The sequence below is a fragment of the Bos javanicus genome, chromosome 7, assembly GCF_032452875.1.
Source record: "Bos javanicus breed banteng chromosome 7, ARS-OSU_banteng_1.0, whole genome shotgun sequence".
NCBI lineage: Eukaryota > Metazoa > Chordata > Mammalia > Artiodactyla > Bovidae > Bos > Bos javanicus.
The window spans coordinates 14,360,338-14,377,816 of NC_083874.1; the positions used below are offsets into that span (position 1 = coordinate 14,360,338).

Genomic DNA, 17,479 nt, shown 5'->3' on the forward strand with positions numbered 1-17,479 from the left:
AGGGCAATCAGAGGACAGGGGGACAGCAGACCCAGCAGAGAGAAGCACAGGGCAAGCAGGGGGGGTCCACACATTCACACAGCGTCCTGGAGCACCGACAGGGCGGCCTGGGAGCCCAGGCCCCGCACTCACTTGTACTTGTTGTCCTCCGTCGGCTGAGTTTTCGGAGGGGACTCAAATCTCGCGTAGTCTTGGTCGTACCACAGCTGGTAGAAGTAGGTCTTCCCGTCGTCCTCTGACATCAGGGCCTCGGGGTCCACGCCTCCCTGGGGATGGGGCCACCGTCAGCCATGATGACCCCACGCAGCAAGGGGCAGCGACACATGCAGGGCACCGGGGACTCACCTCCATGGCCCAGTTCTCCGAGGGCGCCTTATAAATGACCTGCACCTTGCTGTGGATGTACGAGAGCTGCATGTCCTCACACTCGTCAACCAGGAACAGCTCCAGGGGGTCCGATGTGGCCCCGAGGACCGTGTCCGTCCCAGCACAGAACCAGTGGGCATGGAACATCTGCCCATTGCTGCTGTCCTCCCACAGCGCCGTGACCCTGGAGCCGGAAGACGGGGAGGGAGAAGGTTCTAACTCGACCAGTGGAGCTGGCCCGAGGCTCCTCAGGAGTACAGATAATTGTTTGGTGTCGCTTGCATGTGTGCTCAGTCGTGTCTGACTCTTTGTGACCCCATGAACTGCAGTCCACCAGACTCCTCTGTCCACGGGATTTCCCAGGCAAGAATACTGGTGTGGGTTGCCATTTCCTTCTCCAGGGGATCTTCCCAACCCAGGGATCGAACTCAGGTCTCCTACATTGGCAGAACTCTTGACTACTGAGTCACCAGGGAAGTCCATTTCTTGGTTTTAGTCTAGGGCAAAGAGCTGCTGCTTTTTGCAAAACAGGCACCTCCTGCTTTTACTCAAAGTGTGGGCTGAAGTCAGGCGGAAGGAAGGATACAAACCTTGCTAGATACAGTGGTTTTGAAGAGTCGTCTGGAATTACAGAAACACAGTCCCCCACTTCCAGGGTTTCCGAGTCGATGCATACCTTCTTGTAGTAACTCTTCTTCCCGTCAGTCTGAAAACAAGAACTTAGTTTCAGGAGAGGATGGATCTGAAGGTCCGTGCAAGGCTTGTCCTGCTAGTTCCTGCTGCTTTACAGAAAAGCATAGCTCATGACGGTTTCTCTAAACAGCCGTGAGCTCCAACAGCCTGGCTACTTACTACAGAGAGCAGCCCCTCCCCTGGCTGGAAGCCTGCAGCCGAGGCACTCACAGCCCTCTGTCACCAGCTCCGCCCTCCTTTGTCAGCAGCAAGTCAGATCCTAGCCTTCAATTAGAACAGCACTGCATCCCACTCATCACACCCCCTCAGACACATGGACCCCCTTCCTTCTCTCCCACAAGGAAAGCTGGTTCCCACCACAGGGCCTCTGCCCTGGTTCCTCTCAAGGACTTTCAGTGGCCAGCTGCTCTCCAACCCTTCAGGACGTTCCAGCAAGAAGCCTCTGTGGCCCCAGCCCTCTTCCCGTGCCCCACCCGCCTGCCGGCACTTGTGTCGCCCAGACCTGGAGCAGCACCCAGCAGGGGCAGGCCTCAGGCTTGCTGAGGGAACTGGCCCGTCTCCAGCTTATGGACACCAAGGGACCAATGCGGACAACGTATTCACTCCCCAGCTGTGGTAAAGAATTTGACTCTTAGGCAGGTGAGCACAGAACCTCCGGAGGCGGTTTGCTAGTGCTCCCAAACACCAACTCCTAGTGAGGGGGCAGTGAGGGCTCTCCTCAAAACCAGCTTCACAGGGGAACTAGTCTCGCACACCAGGACTGTATCAAATGCCAGCTTTGGAGGGCGAGGAACATCGAGTCCTTGAGCATACAAGTAAAAACACATTTTTGGCGCCTGGCCACAGACCCCAGCCTCTCAGTCAGCTCTGCTCCGCTCGAGGCTGCGGGATGCGTGGGCAGGTTTCTCACTCCAGGGCTCCGGCTGCTCTCAGAACGGCTGGCAGTGAGGTACCTGGCTGCTCAGCAGTGCAGCACGAGGACAGCCGAGGGCCCACTCCTGGATTACCTTGACGGCATCGCCAACCCAAGAGATCCGATTCTTATTCTGCTTCTTTTTCTTCCCCTGATGCATCTTTTTGGGTGATGGCATCTCTGGAATATTGTCATCCACTTCCTCGTCATCGTCTGCCTCCTTCATGGCCATGTTGGGACACCTACAAAGTCACTTGTGATAAGCAAGGTCTTCTTTAAAAAATAAGACCAACTGGGAACTGCCTGGTGGTCCAGGGGTTGGGACTCTGTGCTCTCACTGCCAAGGACCCAGGTTCAATCCCTGGTCGGGGAACTAGGATCCCACAAGCCCCCACAGCGCAGCCAGGAAAAAAAAAGTAAAACCAACTGAAGGTTTTTCACTAAGAAAACAGGGACAGGTTTGGTGACAACACTAGACAAAGGGATCTTGCCTATTCTACACGTGTCAACCCACCTGTCCCACACAAAGTCTATTTGCCATCAGCTGGCATTTCCCTCCATTCCAAAAACAATCATTGGCCAAACTTACCTCCTCTTTTGGCAAGCCTGCTTGCTCCGTCCGCTACCACCAAATTTAACCATATCCTTACAGGCCTTACACTTTCCACACTCGGGCTGTTGACAAATCTAAAACACATAATTAAAAAAAAAATTAAATGGCCGTTAGTCACAGCTGATAACCAGTTTTTGGTGAATTTTAAAATATGTAAGTTTAACCTCATTAGAACTCAGGGAAATAAGAGTTAGGAACAAGACGTAAGGTTTGTAAAGGTTAACCCTGAGACATGGTGCTGGCACAGGTATGGGGAAAGGGGAACTCAGGTGGCTCAGAGGTAAGCTGGTGACACCACTCTGGAAAACGGTGTTCTAGATCAAAGTCAAGTATGTCACCTACACCCCAGCAATTCTGCTTCCAAGCAGTGAAGAATCACAGAAGACACATTAGAATATCACTGCCCATCACCGAGGGATAGGTTAGGAGAGTCACCACGAAATACTATGGAGAAAAGTGGTAACTAGGTCTACTCATATCAACACACAGTAGCTGTGAAAGATGCCAGGTTATGTAAATTTAAAAAAAAAGAAAATTTAAAGCTTGGATAAGCATGTGCTAGATGAAATAAAAACCAAAATAAGAACGGTGAGGACAGGGAATTCGCTGGTGGCCTAGTGGTTAGGTCTCTGTGTTTCCACTGCTTGGGGGACACAGGTTCAACATGCAAATTCCTATTGAGGGTGACCACTGAAGACAGAGGAGACCCTCAGAATCCAGGGACTAGTGTGAATAGAGGGTGGTTCTGAAGGCAGGTGCTATATTTTCCCTTTTAAGCTTTCATCCAAATTAAGTCAAATAAGACACCAAAACAGATCTGATCTCTGGGTCAGTGATAGAATTAGAGAGATTAATTCCTCCAGGGTGAAGTAAATACATATTATACTAAAAAATTCAGAGAGAGGTCGTCTTAGGCCTCAAAGCTAAGCTGGACGAAGCCCCCAGTTTCTGAGGAAAGTTCCACCATGAGACAAGACAGGATCCTGCGAGGATGACCCCGCTTGGAGGAAGCAGTGCTGGCCTCTGCGGGGCACTCACCCCCCTCACCCTCACACAGGGGCCTGAGGACACAATGGGACGTGGCCAGACTCCTTCGTAGCAGAAGCAGCACTGATGGCAAAGTGCGTGAGCGTGCCTCTTTTGACAGTTGTCCCGTAAGACATGCAAGTCCCCCTGGATAACTAACTCCTTCGCTGAGCTGTTTTTGGGGGGTCACGTCTACGCAGTAAGACTCTCAAGTCAAAAAGAGAAAACAGCGAGCTCCTCAGAGATCATGAGGGGCAGGAGAGCCGGCATAGGCGAGGTTACCTCACAGACGCCACAGCGCCGGCGCTTGAAGGCGTTCTCCTTGTCTTCCTTGTCATCTTTTTCAATTTGCTCCGCAAAGAAAGTGTCAAAGATCTGGTAGACCAGCTTGGTGGTGGTGGCCTTGGTGGGGCCCTTGTCCTTCTCTTTGGCGGGTTGCCGGATGGTCTGCCGCCTCTCGGCTCGCCTGGAAGAGAGATTCCACGGTGTTAGCGGCCCAGGAAGAGCTCCCGCAGTGCCCTGCCTTCCAGACTCCGTCTCAGGTCTTCAGGCTCACTCCTACTGCACCCTCACCTTTTTCCCAGGGTGACCCCGGCCAGCTTGATGAGGTCTCTCATGCAGGGGCTCAGGAAGATGGGCTGCTCATCACTGTCCCCAGCCCGATCATAACTCTCTACTTGCTCCACCACGAACTGGGCATGCCGCAGGAGAGAATCCTCTGTGAATCGATTCAAGTTGAGCATACAAGGAGGAACGGTGGTCTTTTGGGGAAAAAAAAACAAAAACAGAAGTTTCTCTTAGGCTTAAGCAAAACTGGTTTGCGTCAAACATGCTTATATGTATCACATGTAAATGGGACTTTCCACATGGCTCGGTGGTAAAGAACCTGCCTGCCAGTATCCTTTCCCAGGAAATCTCATGGACAGAGGAGCCTGGAGGGCTGCAGGCCATGGGGTCACCAAGAGTTGGACCCAAATCAGTGAATGAACAACATCACATGTAAACAATCTGTGAATCCCAGATAATGAAAAACCTAAGCCTCTTACCTCAATCTTATTGATCAGGTCTTCGTAGGTGGAGTCAGGGTTGCTCTGCAGGAACTCAACCACTATCTTACTTATATAGATCTTCTCCTGCATCACGCTGAATAGTGGTGCGTACTCTGGGCTGGGATCCATCAAGATATACTCAGCAAATGCTGGAGTGGACAGACAGACAAGAGCAGTGTGAGCCTGACGGCAGCAGCAGTAGCCAAAGGGCAGGGATGAGGCTACGAGGCTCACAGAGCAGGCAGAGTCATTCCACACTCAAACGTCAAAGCCTAAGAGGCACGGTCAGGGTTAACTCATTCAGAAGGGGCCTATTGGAGCCAACCAGAGAATAGACTGGCCAAGTGGCTTTCCTCTAGCTCGATTCTGGCTTTTGGAATTTGGTCTGGGTTTCAGCTGCAAGGTCAGTTCCAGGGTCAGTTGTAACTAGTACGAGAAGCCATCCCAATCAAGCCTGACATGCTTCCCACACAGCCACGAGAGCCTGAGACTTTCCAGAGCCCAACCAAGCCCGGTCATGGGAGCCTGAGACTTCCCAGAGCCCAACCAAGCCCCATGGAAGACAGAAGCATCTTTCAGATTCCAAAACAGTCCACAGTTGGCCACATACTTACAGGTGCTAAAGCCAAGAAGAGCCTTTTCACCTCCATCAAAACCAGCAATCCACCATTCGTTTATGGGGCCAAAATTTTTGCCATTAATACCACCTAAAAGAGGAGAAAAAGGTTTCTTGAAATGAAGTGGACTAAGAAATGGCAACTCACTCCAGTCTTCTTGCCTGGAAAATCCCATGGACAGAGGAGCCTTGACAGGCTACAGTCCATGGGGTTGCACAGTTGGACATGACTAAAAGAATATGCCTCAAAAACCCAAGCAGGTTCAGTGGCACTGAGTCCCCACCCGAGCCCACACCTCTGATCAGGTGAGCCGGGCAGCCTTACTGGAGCCATCAGAGCGAGACTGCTTGTAGCTGCTCGCAGCCCAGACTCTGTTCGGTTTACAAACTGACTGTTTCAGACAATCTGGAACATTCCCCTTACCTTCGGGAGATGGATCATCCTCATATATCGGCTTTGCTGAACCAGAAAAGAGGAGCTCGACATCCTTCTCAATGAGGCCGGTGTCGATCGGGCAAAGGTGACCGCGTTTACAGTACACGCTAGACAGGGGACAGAGGCCATTTACCAGGAGACCAAGGCAGGCAGGGGTACAGAGTCAAGCTCAGACATGGGGGGATGAAGTGTGGTCCCCAGACTCCACTATCTCCCTGGCTGCCAGAACCCTGGGTCAGTACAGTGCTCTTTCACCCCATACCTTCTGATTCGCCCACCTGGGTACCAAGAGTAAGAGTATGAGAAGGGAATGTGGAGAGGTCAGCAAGACCGACAGCGGGAAACCCCACAGGGGAGCCCCTGGCGCGCCCTCCCTTGGGGAGTGGCTTGTGGAGACGCACTGGCTACTCCAATACATCCTACCCAGACTTGGGCCACCACTCCCTCTAGCTCCAAAACGTTCTTGTTGCTGAAAATGAAACCTCACACCCACTGACCTGTCACTCCTTCCCCCCTCCCGACACCACCCCGGCAATTCCTGATCTGCTTTGTTTTTCTGGATTTACTGCTTCACACTATTTTATATGTTAGTTTGCGTTATGACTTTCACCTCAAAAAGATTAAAATAATGTGTGTTACACATCATAAGAAGTGAGGCTCATTGAGGACATGAGAAGGAGGGACTTCCACCTCCCTCTGGGGGGTGAAGCCTCAAGTTCAAGAACACCCACCACCTAGAGACGCTCCATGACACTAGAAGAGTGTGCATCATTGAGCAGGACGCTGAATTTGAGAAAACAGGATGGGACTGGGGTGGGTTCTGCTTACGGACCTGCCTGTGCTGGCCTCAAGGCCAGAGTTGCTATGCAGGTCTGAGAGTATCCCCCGCCACATTCCCACCGCCTAGGCCCCTGGATGCCAAGAAATTCTCATCTTGGAATCTTACCAAATTAAAAAAATGAACACATGAGCACTTTGAGTGGAGCTCTTCCACCAGGCATAGCAGACAGACATGGGTCACAGTTCTGCCATTAGGACCTGAAGCCGTGGGAAGGATGGACACATACCCACAGAGGGCAGGACACGGTGGACTCACAGAAGGGGAGGATCCAGGGCCCAGCCTGACAGACTGTCCTCGTGCTCCGTCAGGAGAGGTGACATCAGGGAGAAGTGCCGAGTCTCAGGCCAGGGCAGGGCCCACTAGTGTGCAGAAGGGGCTCGTTGCCACCTGCCACCTTCAGCCCAAGGACCAGAGGTAAACAGAGTCCCCAGCTAACCCAGGTGGTCTGGCTTCAACGGCTTGATGCTCAAAGGCATGCCATTCCTGGGACGTGTGTTCTTATTTCCCAACCCACAGGAAGGAGTCTGGGGTAGACCTGTTCTTGAGGAGCCACCCAGAGACCCCAAGCCCTGACACTCCTGATTACAGTGGCCCCAGCCCCCAGTTCTCGCGAGCCTCTGCCCCAGCAGCGCCACAGGGAAGCACAAGGCCGTGAACATCAGCAATGCTAACAGCACATTTCACTCGTGCTGTCAGGCAGAGGTTTGAGCCGGGGAGTGGCCGGGGAGTAGACAGCGTCCCAGTACAGATCAGGCTCCTGCTCGTGGAGAGGGAGAGACACACCCAACAGCAGCAAGCATACAGAGCACTGTGAAGAAACACACTGGGATTTCCTAGAGCGCCCAGCCCACTGTGGGGCAGGAATGTCAGAAAGACCATCTCGAGATGATTCCACCTAACGCTTTGTAACAGGCGATCCAGCCGCCCCTACTCTTTTCTTGTCCAGGGAGAGGAAAAGCACGTGCCAAGGCCTGAAAGGATACATGAGCTGGAGCCAAGCTATTTCACACAGAGAAGCAAAGGGAAGCACCTCCAGTGAGCAGGAGAGAGCAGAACGAAGGAGGCTAGAGAGGAGGGGGACTCTGCTCAATCACAGGCTTGTCTGAACCCCAAACGCAGTCCAAACTCCACTACCTACACCAAGAAGACCCCAGCGTCATTGCCTCGGCCTGAAGAGCCCCGCAGGATCCAGCCCCAGCCCTGGGTCCCTGTTCCCCAGCCACATCCCCTACCACTCACCCCCTGGCCCCTCCACTCCAGCCACACAGCCCCTTATCTAGTTTCCACAGCCTACACGCCCCCCTCCCAGCCTCCACCTGCTGTTCCCTCCTCCTGGATGTCTTTCCCTCACTATCTCCTTGGCTTGTTCTTAAGCTGAGGTCTTTGCTCAAGTCCCTTCCCCTCCATTCTGAACAACTTTCTCCCACCCACTCTCTCTCTGCTCCCCGTGCTTTTCACATCCATCACAATGTCGCTACCCACAGGCACAGCTTGTTCTGCTTCCATGAAACCAGGGGCCTGAAGTGCTGTATCTATAATACCCACTGCACATAGCTGGCCCTCAGTGGAATGAATGAGCTTTACGATATTTACCGACTCAAGGGCCTTCCCTGGTGGTCCAGTGGCTAAGAAGACTCCATGCTCCCCAATGCAGGGGGCCCAGGTTCAATTCTTCAGGTAACTAGATCCCACATGCCAGAACTAAAGATTTTCAAGCCACAACTAAGACTTGACACAGCAAAATAGCTGATTTTTGCAAGGATGTTTACCTACTCAAGATCTAACAGGAATAGCTTTCACAACCAAAGACCTACCAGTCATCTACCAGCTTGGTGGCCCTGAAGTGTCAGCAGCTTAAGAAATGTTGCAGATCAGGTGTTGAAAACTTTATTAGGATATTAAGAACTCAGGTGTCTTTAAGAAAATGCCTTGTTATGATAAGTATATTAGTTACCTGCGCTTCTTTGGTGACTTAGTGGTCAAGAATCCCCTGCCAATATAGGGGACACGGGTTCGATCCCTGGTCCGGGAAGACCCCACATGCCACAGAGCACCTGAGCCTGTGCACCACAACAAGAGAAGTCACCGAAACGAGAAGCCTGCACACTGCAACTAGAGAGCAGCCCCTGCTCGCCACAACCAGAGAAAAACCCGTGCAGTAACAAAGACCCAGCACAGCCACGTAAATAAAAAGATCCAGCAGGATTTAAAAAAAAGGAAAAACACACAAAACCTATCAGTTACCTGAAGCAGGTTAGTTTGTGCTGAGGCAAATCCTCGTAACTCTCAAAGCCAGATTCGTTGGCATCAAAGATGGACAACCTCTCGTTGGTCAGTATCTGTATCTCTTCCACCTGAGAGACATTGGACCAGTGAGCAGAGACACAGGAGACAGTAACTATCCGGCTGAAGACAGAGCTGGAACTTACCGCATCGGGGGGGTGCTGCTCGTATCTCAGCTCAGGGTCGTCCAGGTACTGCAAGCACTCGGTGCACTTCGGAGGATTGGTCTGTGGGGACAAAACACAGACGGCGCTCAGAGAGCCAGCCCTAAGCCAGTCCCTTAGTGTCACACAACGGCTTTTATTCCCAGGTGTACATTTACCTTGGACACTACGGCTATTTTGGTTCGAGTCATTTTCTTCTCAGTTCTGGGAACAAAGCAGAAGGTTTGTTTCAGTCATTACATGACATGTCAGAATCTGTCAAAGTTATACCGGATCCAGACACAGATGAGTGCCAGCTGCTGCATAAGGGGAAAGTGTGTCTTTACCATGCAGAGGGGACCTGCCTCACACAGAACTGGCGTGTCTCAGTCCTGCGCTCACTATCCATCACACGCAAAGCTAAGGCTGCTCCAGGAGGTCACTGAAAGTCAAAGTGAAGTCGCTCAGTCATGTTGGACCCTTTGCTACCTGGTGGACTGTAGCCCACCAGGCTCCTCTGTCCATGGGATTTTCCAGGCAAGAATACTGGAGTGGGTTGCCATTTCCTTCTCCAGGGGATCACTAAACGCCCCTTTTTCTTTCTTTCTCAGACAACTGTTTAGTATTACGATCTGCTTGATGGAAAGACAAAAAATAAGTTCTTACAGTTCTCTGTATGTAGTTCTGCGTCTCTTCTCCTCCTAAGTAGAGAAAACAGAAGAGTGAAGGGTAAAAAAGTCTTTTCCATCCGGACTATGTCACAAAGTTAAAGAATTTTATGTACATGGTTATCACAAAACCTAGTCAGAGGCAGGAAGGCAGTCAGAAAACCAGTGAGACCCAAGCCACCTCCAGTGTCTAGTCTTATAAACAAAATTATTATAACCAGACTTCCTTAAAAGACTCATAAGAGACTAGTTTTTTAAAAAAAGACAAAAACTTTTGTTGTTTAGTCACCAAGTCATGTCTGATTCTTTTGTGACCCCATGGAACTACAGCCCACCAGGCTTCTCTGTCCATGGGATTTCCCAGGCAAGAATACCAGAGTGGGTTGCCACTTCCTCCTCTAGGGGATCTTCCCCACCCAGGTATAGAACCCGCATTAGCAGGTGGATTCTTTATCCCTGAGCCACCAGGGAAGCCTGACAAAAATTAGCTCTCCTGTATTAAGTGATACCTCAGTAAGTATATAATTGATATGGGGTGCTATGGACTGAGTTTTGCCCTTGCTCCCCAACCCAATTCTTATGTTGAAGCCCTAACCTCAAATGTGACTGTATTTAGAGATGAGGCTTTTAAGGAAGTGACCGTGGTTACGTGAGGTCGTAAGTGGGAGAGACCTAATCCAATAGGACACCAGAGCGCTCTCCTCCCTACGTGCTTGCACAGGGACAGGTCATGTAAGGACCAGCAAGAAGGCATCCGTCCACACGTCAGGAAGAAAGACTTCTCCAGAAACTAACCCTGCTGGTACTTTGATATGTGAACTGTATTCTCCAGAACTGTAAGAAAAATAAACTTCTGTTGGTTAAGTCACTCAGACTGTCGTATTTGGTTATGGTACCATCCCCACCCCTGGTGACTAATAAGAGAAAACTTATTTCTAGAATTATTTTGAGTAAATGAAGGAATGCTAGAACTATCACTCTGCAACTCCCAGTGAAATAATGGATTTAAGCAATGATTGTTAAAAACAGGTGAAAAGATGAAAAGCTGAGGGGAACTTTATAATGGATGGAGCAGGCTGAGGGCACCTGGGTTCAGTGATGAGTCCTGAAGCCTTACAAAGATAACCCTGCCTCTGGTGTGATATAACAGGAAGCACACAGCACCACCTTAGAAATCCTCTGGGAAACAAGAGACATGCCTCTGGTCCAGCATCTGAGCCTAACTAGTGGTCTACAGGGGACAGGGCTCTGGGAAGATCCCAAACCTGAGAACCCACTAATGCTATGCGGCAGCTGGCTACTTACACCAACTGCAAGTAAGAGGATGGGGTGGCGCTATAGATGACACAGGGAAGACCAACAGCGAGTAAGCATATCGTACAGACTTAGCTGGGGTTCTGACTCAAACAGCAAAACACGCAATGCAGACCTCAGAGAAATCTGAACAGAGACTGGACTTTGATACTATGGTGTTAGGAAAATGGTATTGTAGTGATGTTTATTTACTTTTAATATTTTTTGATGTGGGTCATTTTTACAGTCTTTATTGAATTGGTTACAACATTGCTTCTGTTCCATATTTTGGTTTTTTTGGCTACGAGGCGTGTGGGGTCTTAGCTCCCCAACCAGGAACTGAACCTGCACCCCCTGCATTGGAAGGTAAAGTCTTAACCACTGGACCACCAGGGAAGTCCCTGTGATGATGTTTAAGAGACTCCTTTCCTTTTTAGAAGGAAGCACCTTATAGAAGCACTTCTGTTAATATTTCAGTAATATGTCTGGGATCTGTTTACCAGAGTGAGGGAGGGCAAGGAGAATAACTGAGGCTTGGGTAAAACATGCCTAGTCATGGGTTGATAACTGATGAAGGTTGATGAGAATATGAGGGTTTGCTACCCTTTTCTGCCTACTCTAGGGTACGTTTGAAAGTTTCCATGAGGAAAATTGTTTATAAATCACTTTAAGATATTCCAGCCAATGGGATGTTATGAAATACAGTAGAATTGAAAAAACAAGAGCTTACCTTTTCATCTTCATCTTTCTCATCAGAAACTTGTGGCTTTACTCTTTCAGGTTCTTTTTCTTCTGGTCTCCGTTTGCTAGCTCTATTGGATAAACAAATAAGCCAAATGTCAGCTTAAAACCTGTATTGCCAATTCACATAAAAAATGACAAACTAATGCCTCGCTATAGAAAAGCAAAATATTCAGAACCGATCTGGTGAACAGACACTTTCTTCCCATCCAAAAGAAAGTCCCCTTGTCACAGTGGTTCCAAAGGTGCGTCACTAACACGTGATCCTGACAAGAGGCCTGCAGACGCCCCATGTGACCCTCAGACATGGGGCCTGACGAGATACTGGAACTAAGACACGTGGCAGTGCAGTGATGGGAGTGCTACCCATGAGGCAAAGGGCAACAGGCAAGATGGGGCCCACAGTGATTTCTCATCCAGCCCCACCCAAACTGATCCAGTCTTCCAATAGCACCAGCAATTCCCTGTAAACATCTACATCACAGATCTCCAATAGCTATTTTGGTAATTTAAACTACACAAAGCACAGCACAAAAGCACAAGCATTTTAACCACTTACAGATCTTTGGGTTGACTTCTGTGCCTCTTTTCATCCTGAGAGGGGAAACGTGTGGGTAGAGAAATAAAGGGGGGAAAATTAATTTGAGCAAGAGTGAGACAAAACCCCAAAGTATCAGTTAATGATTGCAGCACCGTGGGACGAGAGAATTGGAAAATCTAGACAGGTCTACAGGCTAGAGATGAGGCTTCAAAAATTTTAACTCAGTTCCCTAACGCCTACAAACAAGAGTTGGTAGATTTCCTGTAAAGGGCCAAAAAACAGACATTTTCAGGTTTCCAAGCCACAGACTTGCGTCACAGCTCCTCAACTGTACCACTGCAGCACAAGAATAGCCAGAAACAATACATAAGCGAAATGGCATGGCTGTGTTGCAATAAAACTTTATGAAAACAGGCAGAGGGCCAACTTTGGCCTGTGGACCACAATTTACACACCCCTGTCCTGGGATAGCTCAAAGCAAAAGGGACTGTTAGAGCCATTTTGCTTATGTCAGCCCAAATGTCTATAGCTGCATCTGTCATTTGGTCAGGAGTGAAGATGTCATACAAACAGGCACTGGGACAGGAGTGGGGAAAGTAGGTGACAACGCTAAACTTTGGAATCCAGTATGGGAAAGAGACAGAAGTAGGGATTCCCAACTTGGTCACCAACTCATTAAAGACAGCAGAGCCCACATACAAAGACTATCTTTCTGATATGCTGCTGACCTTTATAAAGAAGTATACACACAGATTAAGTCAATAATTAAAAAAAAAAAAAACTAGACAAAGTCAAACTTTTGGTCCTTTTGTCCTTTTCTGCCATGAGACAAGAGCGCTGGCTGTGGGGTCTGAAGCTCCTGCCAGCTGCTGTCTGAGGAAAACGGATGGTCTGACACCACCACTGAGATCTCTCTAGACCTGAAGGGATCCCAGGCAAGTGCTGACGATTAAGATCACGAGTAATCAGAAAAGATGAGACAATAAGATGTTAGACAGAACAAGCTGGAGGTGACACACCGAAAGGATCACGTGCCACAGAACAAGCAAGGGTGCCCACTGGAAGCGAGAACACTCAGGACCCAGGAAGTCTGACCTCAGGCTCTGCTCCCTGGATCTCACAGAAAACCAGAGACAATCTTGGGACCATCCTGGTTTGGCTTTTCTTAGAGCAAATTGCTAAGGAGCTTACTAAGATCCCTGTGCTGTGGCCCCCAGCAGATGTAGCCCAGTCCCCTGGAGTTTACAGCCCTGTGGATAACCTCACCATCTGAGGCTTCTATACAGGCCCACCCCTGGGTCAGTGTACAATATTTTAGGGTTTAAATATGTTAACTAAGCTGAACTGTGGGAGCTGGCAGGAACGCGAGGAGCTAGACTCAGAACTCAGGAGACTGGTCGATAAAGCAGCACAAGCATGATGACACGTGTATCTGGGGTGACACGTCAAGCCTTCTCAGGCCAGAGGCTATGAAGAGAAGCTGGTTCCACACACGTCTTAGGCCAGGCACACACAGGCCCTTGGCACCATTACCATAAATAGACAACTGAACGCTCACTACGTATCAGGTGCTAACATGCAGCGACAGCTGCCAACCCCCACAAGGAGGGGCAGGTCACCTGCCCAAAACCACCCCAGGGCAGGTAGGGCTGGATTTCAACGCACAGCCCTAACCCATGCCATTTCTCCCAACCAACTGGGAACACAAGGATCGGTTAGAGATAAGTGATAGAGTCAGTATTTACTTTGTCTTCTCCTTCATTCATTTCAGCCTGAGCTCCTCCAGGCCTCACATCTCTGTCTGGCTCCTCCTTAGCTTTGTGTTTAGGTGTCCTGTCACAGAAAAAAACACACAGTCAGCTAAGGGAGCCCATCACCGTTTCAAGAAGCCACAGTGAGGGTTTACACGGTTCCCTCCCCCAAGTTAGAGAGCATGGATGATTTTTCTCATCTGAAGGGTGATTTTTCTCATCTGAAGGGTAAGTTTTCATTGCAAGAAACCCAAGAGGGCTTTGGTACTTCAGAACTTATGATCTCAGAAGTGCCACCAACACTTCATGTGTTGCTGAGACACGCCGCAGTTTAAAAACAAGAGACAAAAGGGCTCCCCTGATCCCTGATAACCTGATGGGAATCCTGCCTGTGGAAGATTCCTGTGCAGGTTTGCTAGTGGGCTGAGGTGACATCTGAGAAGTCTTCCCCTCCTTCCACCAGGGCCCAGGCACTTGGTTCAGGAGTTCTGCCCACCCCAGACTCAGGCCCAGTCAATACCTGCTTCAGTCCATTGCATGTCAGAGGCTGCTTTTCACTGCCGCCCTCACACACTGCCACTGCTGAGCGCACGCCCCAGCTGGCCTAGTCCTAGGGCTGAAGCGGGTCTGCCTGGCCAAGATCAGTCAATGGCCACTGAGCCGCAAACATATAAGCTCAAAAAGTGCCTACTGTCCTGAGCCGCTGAGCTCTGGGGCAATTTGTCACATAGCATCTTCACAGCTACAGGCAAGAGACAGAGCTGCTCAACGCTCTTTAACCACCACCTAACAAACTGCTTCCTGTATGAACAGCAGTAAGGACAGACCACTAAGGACAGGCCAGCGGTCAAGGTCAGGTAAGTCTCAGCTGACCTCAGCCTACACTGTGGTTGCCTGACCTTCCAAGAACAGAAGTTACCCACACATTACACGTATGACCTTAATGCCCTGTCCAATCCATAATTTTTACGAGAACACTTACTTTTGGAAGTAAATTTCACAAAGTACAAAAGGCATGTTAACTGTACTTACGGTTCTTTGGTCTGACTTCTGAGTCTCTTTTCTTCCTAAGTGGATGGGACGGGGAGGCAAAAAAAAAAAAAGACTAGTTAATTTCCCCCCGTTTGATTCTAATATTTCTATTAAAGAGCTTTATGGAAATAAAATACCTAAACTGATCCTATAGTCTAACTGGTAAGAAGGAGTCTCTTCTATTCAGATAGCACATTTTTTTTGGTGGGGTAGGTAGGCAGGAAGTTAAAGAACTCTTAGATTCTGCTGTTTAAGATGGATTTGCGGGCAAAATTACTGTCACTTATCAGGATTAAGTGTTGACAATCTCCTTGATAACTTTATCAAATGAGAATCTAAATAAAGGAATGAAGTAGTATGACCAATCGGAATAAGAGCTCCATTTCAAATATGGACAACAAATCATTTTGAGTCTGAATTTAGAGAGCTAAATGCACCTCTCCAAAATTCAGCCTCAGGAACCCCTCACACTTTGTGAGGAGATCAAAGGTTGGTGATGTAAACAGAAAAAACACATGGCAGACTCTGCTACTGCAAGAGGGGATCCCAGGAATCTGGCCATAGACAAGGGATTTCAATCAGCCCTAAATCCTTCTTTGGAGGATTTGAGCCAGTCTACTGGAACCACTTGTTCTCAAACGATTTAACATATGTCCCAACTGTAACTGCTGCTAATTTTAACTAGGATCAGGGTAGGGAAGTGATCAATTAAAGGCTAGCTTCAAGTACCAAATGGTTCAAGAATTATCATGCATCTTGGTTGATTCCCCATTAGGACAAAATAACAGACACCCATTTTTTAACAGGCTCTCAAGGGCACACACTACCCATGGGAGTTGCTAAGAAAATTCTCATCAGTGTGGTCATAAAACTTTTGGGGATCTGAGATTGTTCCACCACCTGGGACCGACCAATGTCAGCCTTTTACCGTGTGGGGCAGCACTGTCTCATGGTAAAGCTCCCACTTTCAGACCCCCGATTCCTTCTTCTACCCTCCCAAGCTCCTGGGGTGGGATTCAGTGGTACATCTGTATTTCACAGAACCTTAAGCCCACCCTGATTTTACAAAGGAGCCACAAGTCTGGGGAAAGAACTGGTCTGATCTCAGTTAAGAATGCAGCTTTAACCCTGGATGATGCTATAGCACTTTAGCACCTTGTGTGTCTGAAAGTGAGATCTCCACCAAGACCTCATGAGCAACCAAGATGTGCAGGCGAGGGGAGAGGCTTAAGCTGTGTGACTAACTGATCAAGCAGCAGAGGTCCAGGTGACTTCTAGGCCTATCAGTGGTTTACTGTTACCAGAACCACATAAACACACCTTCCACATAGAGAAGCAGCAGAAAGAGGAGTTTGAAGAGCATTTTTGCTAAAGTCAAGGTCATTGTGATCATTAGTGAAAGTCATTCTGTTCCTACATGCTCTCCACGCCCTGATCCCTCTTCCTAGAACCAATGGGGACTCTGATTCAGGTGGAAGTGACAAACACGGAGGTGACCAGGCTTTACTTTATCATCTCTTCCTTCTTCTTCCATGTGTGTTCCTGGTCTTACTCTTCCTGGTTCTTCTGCAGGGAGCAGCCCAGCAACTCTATCAAGCAAGATAACACACCCTAAGGATGACTCTCAGAGACTCCTCCCCTGGAAGCAGTTTTCAAAAGGGCTTCCTTCCTCCCCCCGACCACCAAAAGACAATCTTCATCTCAGTAGCCCTGAAAAGTACATATTACGTTAACATTTAATATTCAATACAACCTTTAGATCTACTTCTGGTAACTGCCAGTTGCCCCCCACCCCAATTCACTCTTTGCAAGAGAATTCAACCTGGATCACAAGGTTAATCTGGCTGCAAACTCAGCGTCCTTAAGCTATCTATGATCACCCTGGCAACTCGCTAGTTCTTCCTTTTAAAACATTTCAGAAAAGTAATTTCAGTAGTCGAGATTACAAATTACACAGAACAAAAAGGTATAAACTCTTACCGTTCTCTGGATGTAACTCGACGTCTCTTTTCCTCCTATGTGGACAGAAGGGACGAGAAGAATATTTATTTCAAAAGAGGATCAAAACCAAAAGCACGAATCAAAGTGTTAAGTAAATACATTTGATATGGTTAAATACAGGCTTCCCAGGTGTTGCTAGTGGTAAAGAACTTGCCTGCCAATGCAGGAGACAAGAGATATGGGTTCGATCCCTGGGTCAGGAAAATCTCCTGCAGGAGGGCATGGTAACCTACTCCAGTATTCTTGCCTGGAGAATTCCATGGACAGAGGAGCCTGGAGGGCTACGGTCCAGAGGGTCACAAAGAGTCGGACACATTTGAAGCAACTTAGCAAGCATGCATGCATGGTTATAAACAGGGGTTGGGGGTAATCTGGGTTTGGGGAAGATGTGGGCAACTGTCACTCTGGTGTTGAGGTCCCACCAGCCTCAAAACAAAGGAGAGGCCCAGGAGTTGACCCAGCACACGTCCGCA

The 17,479-nt window shown here is 49.0% G+C and overlaps 1 protein-coding gene across 7 annotated transcripts in view; it reads right to left on the reverse strand.

Annotated features, from left to right (window-relative positions):
- The window catches only part of DNMT1 (DNA methyltransferase 1), a 51,357-nt gene that overhangs the window by 19,491 nt on the left and 14,387 nt on the right, over window positions 1–17,479 (reverse strand). For 4 of the 7 annotated variants that reach the window (XM_061422086.1, XM_061422093.1, XM_061422089.1 and 1 more), the window contains exons 7-27: window positions 16,986–17,020; window positions 16,513–16,594; window positions 15,006–15,040; window positions 13,968–14,055; window positions 12,241–12,275; window positions 11,671–11,752; window positions 10,443–10,481; window positions 9,646–9,680; window positions 9,159–9,204; window positions 8,983–9,063; window positions 8,798–8,907; window positions 5,701–5,819; window positions 5,275–5,367; window positions 4,658–4,809; window positions 4,185–4,372; window positions 3,894–4,077; window positions 2,562–2,659; window positions 2,067–2,214; window positions 957–1,072; window positions 346–550; window positions 133–266 (exon numbers count right to left, since the gene is read on the reverse strand). In XM_061422086.1, coding sequence (XP_061278070.1) covers window positions 133–266; window positions 346–550; window positions 957–1,072; window positions 2,067–2,214; window positions 2,562–2,659; window positions 3,894–4,077; window positions 4,185–4,372; window positions 4,658–4,809; window positions 5,275–5,367; window positions 5,701–5,819; window positions 8,798–8,907; window positions 8,983–9,063; window positions 9,159–9,204; window positions 9,646–9,680; window positions 10,443–10,481; window positions 11,671–11,752; window positions 12,241–12,275; window positions 13,968–14,055; window positions 15,006–15,040; window positions 16,513–16,594; window positions 16,986–17,020 — 2,105 coding nt within the window. The remainder of the gene's footprint in view (window positions 1–132; window positions 267–345; window positions 551–956; window positions 1,073–2,066; window positions 2,215–2,561; window positions 2,660–3,893; window positions 4,078–4,184; window positions 4,373–4,657; window positions 4,810–5,274; window positions 5,368–5,700; window positions 5,820–8,797; window positions 8,908–8,982; window positions 9,064–9,158; window positions 9,205–9,645; window positions 9,681–10,442; window positions 10,482–11,670; window positions 11,753–12,240; window positions 12,276–13,967; window positions 14,056–15,005; window positions 15,041–16,512; window positions 16,595–16,985; window positions 17,021–17,479) is intronic. The other 3 variants (XM_061422087.1, XM_061422091.1, XM_061422090.1) reach the window with 1 other exon arrangement.